The sequence below is a fragment of the Chaetura pelagica genome, unplaced genomic scaffold (assembly GCF_000747805.2).
Source record: "Chaetura pelagica isolate M959 unplaced genomic scaffold, ChaPel_1.0 scaffold512, whole genome shotgun sequence".
NCBI classification, from domain to species: domain Eukaryota; kingdom Metazoa; phylum Chordata; class Aves; order Apodiformes; family Apodidae; genus Chaetura; species Chaetura pelagica.
Window position 1 is genome coordinate 1,065,102 of NW_009952482.1, and position 10,653 is coordinate 1,075,754.

The 10,653-nt window shown below is 36.9% G+C and overlaps 2 protein-coding genes across 2 annotated transcripts; one reads left to right on the top strand and one right to left on the bottom strand.

Annotated features, from left to right (window-relative positions):
* Positions 1-782: 782 nt before the first annotated feature.
* Positions 783-1,831, top strand: RAB9A (RAB9A, member RAS oncogene family). Its single transcript, XM_010008794.1, has one exon. It carries the CDS (start codon positions 783-785, stop codon positions 1,386-1,388), a length of 606 nt encoding a protein of 201 aa, XP_010007096.1. The 3' UTR covers positions 1,389-1,831.
* Positions 1,832-6,016: 4,185 nt separating this feature from the next.
* Positions 6,017-10,113, bottom strand: TRAPPC2 (trafficking protein particle complex 2). The gene is made up of 4 exons (XM_010008795.1): positions 10,021-10,113; positions 7,923-8,067; positions 7,105-7,190; positions 6,017-6,427 (listed from the first exon to the last, which is right to left on the bottom strand). The coding sequence occupies exons 1-4, from the start codon at positions 10,111-10,113 to the stop codon at positions 6,329-6,331; spliced, it is 423 nt and encodes a 140-aa protein (XP_010007097.1). The 3' UTR covers positions 6,017-6,328.
* Positions 10,114-10,653: the final 540 nt, after the last annotated feature.

Consider the following 10,653-nt stretch of genomic DNA (forward strand, 5'->3'; position numbering starts at 1 on the left):
TCAGTATTTGGCATCTTGAGTATCACTTGAAGTAGCAAAAGTGAATGTGCTTTTGTAGTACTTATAATAGTGTTCCATTCCTCATGGCTGTTCTGCAAGGAGTAAACTGTAAAATACTGAATGTTTGTGTACCAAGACCTAGTCATCTAAATTTTTAAATGAAATGACAGCATTTGCATTTGTTCTGTAAATAACAAGGTCAGTTGATTTAAAATTACTTGTGTGGTTGCAATTTTGGGTCAAGTGCAGCAGTTATTCCAGTGTAATGGATAATGTACTACTTTATTCTTAAAGCTTTGTCTCCAGTTTTTCATGTTCAAAAATAATTTTGCTTATGAACTAGAGCAGTGAAGTGACTAGTTCAAGGAACATGCTCTATAAAATTCTCTCACTCCGCTTTCTTCGGTGGATGTTTTTGAGTGAAGGTAGATTAACTGTTGCACTTTCTGGAAGTGATTTGATACCCCTTCTGCACCAGCATTGAAAGGTTTTGGATTTTAAGTGATAGACCAGTAATTAATGCAGCATGTTGCTTAGACTACCATAAGACTATAGTCTGTGGAAGAGACACCTCTTAAACATACAGTATTCTTGAGTGGTGCTATGAACATCTGTGCTTCACCTCTTTAGCACTTCTGCTTTTGTACATTAAACTATGTTGGTAGGCTTTAACACTTTATAGTTGTGTTTGTAAATTTTTCTGATCACAACTCTTACCTTTTTAATTATTTTTTTGAATCTTTACAGGTCTAGGAAATCAGGAGAATCTGTTCCTCTTAACAATGGCAGCAAAATCATCACTCCTTAAAGTAATACTGCTAGGAGATGGTGGAGTTGGGAAGAGCTCCCTTATGAACAGATATGTCACCAACAAGTTCGATGCACAGCTGTTTCATACAATAGGTGTGGAATTCTTAAATAAAGAGTTGGAAGTTGACGGACATTTTGTTACAATGCAGATATGGGACACGGCAGGTCAGGAACGTTTTCGGAGCTTGCGGACTCCTTTCTATAGAGGTTCTGACTGTTGTCTGCTAACCTTCAGCGTGGATGACTCTCAAAGCTTCCAAAACTTAAGCAACTGGAAGAAAGAATTCATTTATTATGCAGACGTCAAGGAGCCTGAAAGTTTTCCGTTTGTGATATTGGGTAACAAAGTTGATATTGATGACAGGCAAGTGTCTACAGAAGAAGCCCAAGACTGGTGCAGGAATAATGGCAACCATCCCTATTTTGAAACCAGTGCAAAAGATGCCACGAATGTTGCAGCAGCCTTTGAAGAAGCAGTTAGAAGAGTGCTAGCCTCTGAAGACAGATCAGATCACTTTATTCAAACAGATACAGTAAACCTTCATCGGAAACCGAAACCCAGTTCATCTTGTTGTTGACTTTTTTTTTTTTTTGCCAAATTACTTTTGACTAGCTTGCTCTCTTAAAGGATGAGGAAGGTGTAGTAGATAAAATAACAAATGGGTTTCACTCTAATATTAAAATTGCAATATTCTGCTGCTTTCTAGGGGGAGCAAAAGAAAAAAAAAACGCATCCATGAGTGACCCGTTACTGAATTAGTGGCACTTTCTGTTGAGGAAGGTGTCAAGTAAAAACAATAATGTAAGAATGTAATTTGCTAACTTTATTCAAATGATAAATACATTGAATATAATTAAAACTTGAAAGTTCTAGAAGCACTACTTTGGAGAAACTGTTCTGGAATTCAGGCACAAAGATACTTTTATATGTGTATATTTTTATGAAATTGGCATTCCATTTTTGTTTCTCTATAAGTCAGTTTCTTAACAATGCTAGATATTAAACTTCAGTGTCACTACATTCCTTTTGCTGTGAGTGGTACTTCATCTCTGATGTGTTTATTATAAGTTAATATAAATTACCTCCAGATCTTCTCTAATTGCCTAATGTTACTATAATTTGTGTAGGAATTTAAGTAGGAAATAAATTTCCTACATATTTAATGTCCATTTTTTTCATTTACTATTGTAATGCTGTATTAATTTTTTCAGCAAGTTTAACACAGGATACTGATGAGTTAAGACATTTCTTTGCCTTAAGTCCCATTCTCGCATGTTCCTGTTCAATAAGGTAATAAAAATTGAGTCACTGAAGTATAACTATTTTTAGATATGAAAAAAATATGCTTTATTCAGTCAGCTTTAACTGCACTTGAAGGGATCCACATCATGACATACTTGTAAGAGAACGTTTAGTATACAGCCTTAAAGTCCCAAACCTCTTTTTCCTTGTTCACCTGAGCTATGAATGTGTTTACCAGTAATCTCTTCACTGTGAAACTAAGGATTGGCAATATGTAGAGAACTCAGGAAGCTCTTGATTTACAGTAGGTTGCGACAGCTTTCAGCCCTAATACAAGTAAATACCTGCACCTAGTGATTAAGCTGAATTTGATCCTTACTTACTTTGTGATTTTAGGATATGGACTTACACATTTAAGACAATGTCTTTTATATTACTGTACTCATTACATGATTAAGGGACAGTCTTTCTGCAGTAATGCAGGTGAAACAACAGGTGGCATATTTGAGGCTCTCTGCAGTTAAATGGTACAATACTTGTACAAGAAGTTGAAAGTTGGTGCTTGGCCTATCTACTGTCCTACTATAGCAAACTTGATCGCACACTTGCTTCAATGTGTAATCTGACAACAGGCATGCACGTACACCTGTTGTGGACTTCAAAAGGAAGTCTGAGGCCTACAGGACAGGCCATATTATTTGCTAATCTACAGACTGCTTTCTGTACAGCAGTTTCCATGTTTCAATAGAAAAGACTTTCTTGCGAGTACATTAACAGCTAAAGTTTTCTCATAACATATCTGTTCACTCTGTACCAGGTGTAATGATTCAGAAGTAAAGCTTGCAAAACAAATCATTCTTGTCTCTCTCAGTACACTTTCCTGAATGTATTGTATTCTTGCTTGAACCTGTCCAGGACACCTTTATGCTATAGTGCTGCTGCTTCAAAGTGATGTCTTTCTACCTTCTGTACGTTCTAAGCCTAACAGTTCCTTCTTGCAGTCCTGCATATGCAACAACAGAACTGTTTTAAGCTTCAGTGACCTAACAGCTGAATATAGATTGAGCTGCTACTTCTGCTATGTTTCATTTCTAGCCAGTGAGTGAAAAGACCTGTGAAGAAAATCTTAGCTAAATTCCTCTTAACAGACCAAAAAGCTTTAAAAACAAAGATTGCTTGCGTTGAGGGCTACTAAGTTAGTGACATTAAATTGTTGTAAAACACTACTGCCTTACTGTTTAAAGCTTCCTTTAATGTTCATTTTAGCAAAGGTAAGGTTGAAACAAAACAGGAGGTGAAGTTACCATGACTAAGGATGCTAAAAGAAATAAAGAGGAGAACCATTGTGGTCTTTCTTGTCCTTAAAAGTCCATTTGTGTTTTTCCATTGTGTATTTTCTCATCTGTGTTATTTCCATGTAACACTATGGTTACCAAGCCTCCCTCTTAGAAGTAGGTTAAATAAAACTTAATAGTACAGAAGTGTATTACTTGTGCTCTGGGAGCTGTGGTGCCATGACTGTACACTAGTCAAAAAAAGTAGCTAGTGAAGATAAAGGGTGTTTATATGCTATAACAAATAAGGATGTATAGGAATTATGTTCAGGTCAGGATTTAAGTCTGAGAGGGAGACTATCAAATACCTGAAAGAAGCAAAAGTCCTATGAAAAGCAAATGACAGGTAGCATAACAAAACAAAAATCTTCATAATGTTTAGTAACAAACAGGCATTTCTGTACTTTCTTAAAACTTGCCATCTGTCATTCCATAGGGAGATAAGGTAGGCACTTGTGGCTTATGTTTCAATTGACTGATTTATTTCAAGTACTAATGGACCTCAAATATTAGGGAGTCCTCAACTATCTAGAGTATGTAGAGTGTGATACAGATGTAGTTCTAGATGCCCTTTAAATGGTACAGCTGTGCATATTAGGACAGACAGCAAAACAGGATGGGGCAGAAAAAATAGAGGACACAGCAAACAGCTCATGTTAAAAGTGCAAAGTGGCCTCTCTCCTGCCTTGACCACTGGCCTTTGTATTGCTGGAAATGTTGATTGTCTGATGCATGTTAGACCTGCATCTTTCAGGCCTAGAGCTGATAGGTGACTACAGCTGATCACAAGGTAGTTTTCACCTGTCACTCCAGACAGCAGTCTTTCAGCTTATTGTAAAAAGTCACAAACTAAAGCATAACAGGTAGATAGCCAAATTTTTTTCCAAATTCTGTCATAAGACATTGTTCCTCACTGTCATAATGTAGTGAGTTAGCATGTAATTCTCCATTGCCTGTGTCCAGTAGCAGTCTGTTTTCATAAAGCCTAGATAGACCTATGGGACATGATTTCCCACTTACAACTCCTATATTCAGAAGAAGAGGGGAAAGAGATGGGGGAAAACATAAGAACAAGTACCATTTGGCTAACCACCTTCAGAGATCAGACAAGAGAAAAAAATGCTTTCATTCTCTAGATCTTCCTACTGTGTGCTGGCAGAAAAGAATACAATTATCAAAACCCTAGAGTTTCTAAAAGTGGAAACAGCCCTCATTTTTTGTCTTTGCCAAAACTTTTCATACTGCCACGTGTATGATTATTTAACGTATTCAGTGAATCTTAGCATTTTTCCAACCATAGTGCTATAAGGGTTCCAATGTAGTAACTCCTCATATGAATGTTTTACCTCAAGTGTGTTTCTGTTGCTTTCATGTATAAAGTAAAACAATCCAAAAACTGTAGGTGATTTACATACAACTGCATGACATCATCAAAATGCTGAACAATGCAGTTTTTATTAATAACTACTGCAAAGACAAGTATTCCCATCTAAATGTGCCACCCTACCAATAAAGGTAGCCTTACTGTGATCATCTAGTTTCCTTCTAAATCATTTCAAGTATACTCAACAGGCATCCATACTGCATCATTCCACAGTTTATTTAAGGTAAATATTGCAGCCTTTATAATTGTGGCTTTTTTCTCATGGAATATTTTACAGTGACAGTTTAGCAGTAAGTGTAAATTACAAAGAAATAGTGACTGTCAATACATTTAGAGCACATACACATGTGGTCCCTTTAATTATACAAAATGTACTTCCTAGAACAGCAAAATGTACTTCCTAGAACAGCATGTCACTTCCTCTGGAAATTACTTTTCAGATTTTAAAAATTTTTCCAAGAAGATAGCTTATACAGCTTGGCTGCAAAAGGAAACAAACTACTTAAGGATTGTGAAACCAACCAAAATACTAGGCACATGCATGCCAAATGACCCATTTAAAAAGTATTTTGGAATGATAATAAGCTTTGCAAAAGGGTCCCTAACCACATTTTACAATGGAATAGTAGCCAGCCAGGCCAAATAATACCTTTCTGAGACCTCAACAGTTTTGTGGTTCAAAGTTCCAAGTCTAAATATATTTTCACAAAATTTCAGCAGTTGCAGACATAATGGAAAAAAGTGGGTTTACACATGCCAATTTAGTTTAGGTTTTTTTCCATGTGTTAGAATTAAATTAGAATTAATTAAATTAGAATTAAAATCAGGATAGACACAGCTGTTCTGGTCTACTTTATTAATTCACTTTGTTAATGCAACACTGCAGGTAAACATGAATTGCACTAAACATCTGGTGAATGTGCAGTTTTAAGCTTTAAGTTTTTTTCTCAAAACTTCCTGAAACACTGAAGACAAAGCTTTGCTGATATATCCTCATTTCTTTTTATTTAGCACTTCATAATACATACATTGCACATTACAATATAAATATAGATCTGGTTTAATACCACAAAGAGTATAATTAAGTCTGGTTATTCTGCAGAGCAAGTTCTCTATTGAAGAGCTGTAAGTAGAAAGGTTTGTAACACAACCACTTAGGCCAAGCAGTCAAGAATTCCCTTTTGATCACATTAAATCACATGCCTGAAGATGTCTTTTGAGTTAAGGTCCAGTTTCCTCCCACCCTGTAGAAGAGGCTTACATTTTGCATAGGTGTTGATACCCACATCTCAGTTTGTATCTGTTCAGCCCCTGACATTTTCAAACTTGGTTTTCATAACACATGAGAAGAAACTTACTAAGATAGGCATTTTAACCAGAAAAGCTTGGCTGTTCTTACCTGTACCAGAAAAAACAAGCCCAAAAAATGTCCTTTAGTATCCAATTTGTTGATCTTAACAAAGATGTGTATCAAACATAAAGAGAAATAGCCATAAGAACTACAGTACAAATAATCAGGAAAGTTGGAAAGAGCGCTCACTCGGGGAAGTTATTTATTCAGCTTAAAAGGTGTTTCTTCCCAAGGAACTGTACCTTCCTTTCAAAAGCACTGGATCGAATGGGAGAATTGAGTTCATAAAATGGATTCATTGCAAACTGAGGAAAGAAGAAAAACTCAATAAGCACAATGTCCAGTACTGGAAAATATCACTTTAGATGACAACTACTATTACTTTTCAGCCTATTTAGTGCCACATAAGAGCACTGAGGTCCTCAACAGTCACCTGCTTTCCAGGGCACTGCATTCTCCTCATCTATATGCACAGCCATCCCTCAGTACCAGCTCCTCAGAACAAACCCATCATGATACTGGTGGACATTTCCATAATGGAAATTAGCATCACTTGAGTCCTTGCAGAAGACTGAGATGACCATCTCCCAGGCAGTACTTGCAATTGCCCTGTCTAGTGGAAGTATCACCAGGATGCGAGAAAATGGGCTTCCTGTACTGAGAGTGAAACATCTTGAGTGGGCTACTGCAGAACAGTCCTTTGCTTTCATTATCACCATTAATGACACAATACTGCCTCAAATCACTGACTAAAATGAAAATAAATTCTGAACCACCACTGTTTATAATAATTTATAAAAATCTATTCTGTTAATGGAAAATACAGCCTCTACATCACACAGTATCAATGAATATGGACAGTGTGGGGTGCTTCTCCTTTTACACAGGCCCCCACGAGAAAACTCACACCAGCATGCCTGAGCACATAAAACAGAACACACTGGAAAGTACTGCAGTGAGACTGTAAGAAGAAGGTTCTTACCTTTATATACAAGTCATACACATCATTAAAGAAGTTCTTAATTCCGTCTTCTTGCCTTACATCATGAAGCATTATAAATCTCATATGTAAAGCAATTAAGGAAAATTTAACTTTTATGAAAAAGAGAGACATTTAACATATCCTGAGATAAGCATTTACATCTAATTCTACATATACTTAAAATGCTTAGCTGTACATGAAATAGCAGTGACTACAGCAGGAAGCATTAAAATAAGAACCTGGAGCAGTGAATTTAGAAAGCATTACCTCTTTATTTTAGAATTCCCCTATCTGAAAAGAAAAATAATCACCTCTCTATTCAAGGTTATTATTTTTAAAGCTAGACAATTCTGAATGTAGATGATATTCTCAGTACCTTTGTCATCTACCCCTGAAGTTTAAACGACATTCAATGTTGCTTCCTATGTATAACAAAAGCATCACAGTAAACACTTCTAGGACTATCTATGTATAAGATTAAGCCTTGACAGCACATTTTCAAGAGAATCATAGAAGGTTGCTCACACCTTCTTAAGTTACTCCTCCCTCATTCCTTTTTCCTGTACTCCATTTGAGCTCCACACTTCAGTAGGCTATTCCAGATCCTCCCAAAAGAAAAAAAATCCATCTTTCCAGTTGGTCCTATTTTTCAACAGCTGTGCCTACCAACATACTTCATGCTGAAGTTGGTGGCTCTCTAGCAATAACAGTCGTGAATAGCCAGAGAAATCTGTTCCACACTAATTTAATCTGACTCGTCGCTTTCTGGCAAAAGGCTTTTCCTACCTAATATAAGGAAAGTGAAGAGGGAAGGATATGTCCAGCTGTGACAAAAGCAGAAACAAACCATTCATTAAACTTGTCCACAGTCTTCAGATACATATTGTTAGAAAGCCACATGTTCTCATCTACTAGGTCAAGAGCTGCATGGGCAATGAACTGGTTGAGATGGCGATGATCATCCTAATGAATTTCCAGGAGATAGAGGGTTAGTAATTCAGTGAAATACAAAAACTAATTTGCCCAAGCTGCTAAACAACTAGTGCTCAAGTTATGTAAAGTTATATATACACCCTTCTTTTCTGCCACATACCTGCCATCCTGTAATAAAACAAAACTAGTATATTTTGTCATGATACTTGATTTCAAGGGAGAAACAGGGTCATAATAAAAAAGCCTGCAAAAAACAGTCTTGAGAGACACAAAACTAATAAAGCCTGTGTTTATAGCTCAAGAATTAATTCAATTGTAAATTATTTTGTTTATCAGTGGGTAATCTCCCACTGCAAACTTATTCCAAAACAGAGGCCCTGATGAAAATACTTTCCTCTGTTTTCCAATCACCTGTTTTACTGAAATTTACAGAAATTTAGCAGAAATTGAACAATAGGTTACACTGCCTAAAAGTTGGGGAAAAGATATACCAGTAACATTAACACTAGGAGATTCTGGTTTTTTTTCAGGTTATTTGCCTAGAAACATACAAATTTTTATTGGTTTGGAGTGTTTTCTTTTTCCTAGTGCAGAAAAACATCCTGCAACTGGTATTAAATGGATGCTTGCAGATGTAAATTGCACCTCTTCTAATAACAAATACAAATGCCCATAGCAGGATTACACTGTTTGGCCGTAACATTACAAGAGTTGTGTGGGGCAAGGGCCATTGACTTTGTATACTAACTAGAACACTGGAGGGCAGTTGCCAAGAAGAAACATGGGACTAAACCACTGAGCTTTCTATGAGACTGGAAACATGAGTAGTCTTGCTCTCTTTCTCAAAATACAGGGTTGCTATTTATGCCACTCTCACAACTCTCAGTGCATTATGTTTTTCCCCCAAATCAAGTTTGGCTCATGGCATTAAAAGTTTTACAAGTTCCATTACACCACACTGAGGACGAGATTAAGTAGTGAAGCTTAAGGGGCAAAAGCTTATGCTGATTTACTATGTACATGATGCAAATAATGTCAGCTATTTGCAGCTAACATGCAGCCATGCATCTGCACTGAATTCACTCTTGAAGGGCATGTCTCAGAAACAGAAGCAATAGTTGTCAAAACATATAAATATCTAGTTCTCCTTCAGTGCACAGTAAGTTTAGATTCTGTCTTGGCAGAAAATTTGGTATTTCAACCTTAGTCAGACAAGAAGCTTAACCAAGCTAAGCTAATTCCATTAGCACAATGTAGAAAATATCTGACACAGCCTCACACTAAGCCCAGTCTGACTAGTCTTACTAATGATTTTTTTCTGAGACACTCACAGATCCACACACTTTTATTCTAAAGTCTGCTTTCTCTTTTGATGTAATAGCACAATGGATAGATTTATTCAGTAAGTAGTGTTTCTACTGGAAAAAGAATAAATTAAAATTTCTCTTAAAATTCTTACATCTTAAAAGTAAGAAAGTCTTAAAAATCTCCATTCTCAAACCCATAAGTTTAAAACCTTTTTTACTTAACAGCAAGCATGAATGCTTTTAAAAAATAAGATTTCTTTATAGCGTAAAAAATAAAGACCTGACTAGAGCTTTCAAAGTTATGTTCCTTATTTAGCCTTATTACTGCATACAGATCCTTTAAAATAGAGCAACAGTAAAAAGCAACACACCATGAACAGTTATTATAAAAGCTCTACACACTATGAGCCATATATTCTTCACCATACAGCAACAAAACTTTAAGTAAACCGTGTTTTAGGAAGAACTGGTATGATGTGGCAAAGAATTAGTCAAGAGACTCAAGAACTCCAGAGTTCTACTCACAACGTTTCTGTTAAAAAGAAAGCACAGTGGATGCTCATAACACTTTTAACAACATGCTGGTTATACTTCTAATACACTGTAAAATTATCAAAGAAAATGCACCATAATTACATCACAGGAGTATCACTGGAGAAAAAAAAACACAACACACCTTGGACTCTACTTTTCCAGGAGGCAGAAATTCCATTTCAAATATGGGATTATCATGATGACCAACTATCACGAAATAGAAACTTCCAGACATGCTTCAGTATGTTCCTTATTAAAAAAAATAAAAGGCACACTTTACCAACAAGCCTATATACAAACCCTTAATCCATGTGAAAGCACTCCTAAACATCAGCCAGCATGTTTCCTACTTATATTTACCATAAGCTAAAGAGAGATAAATGCTTTCTTAGGTAAGCATATTTATACTCTAATGGGAGGAAACTTCCATGGAAATGAGAACACCTCCCGGAAGTGAACCTAGTTACTATTACCTAAACATACCTACGCTACAACTGACTGATGACTTAAGTTATTCACTGACAACCATCGCAGTGACCTGCAGAGCAACGACCCCGTGACATAACGCGGTGTACTCGTCTCTGAGGAATCCCCTCATCTGCTTCTCCAAGAGGGCCCTACCGACGAGCACTACGACAGGGCGGGGCGGCAGACAGCGGGCACCGTGCTCCCTCGCGCACCGCAGGTGTGGGACAGTCCCAGAAAGCCCTACAGCTCCGTTCCCGGGAACTTCAGCTACCCTGGGGGAGGGGGGCCGGGAACCCCTCCCTGCCCG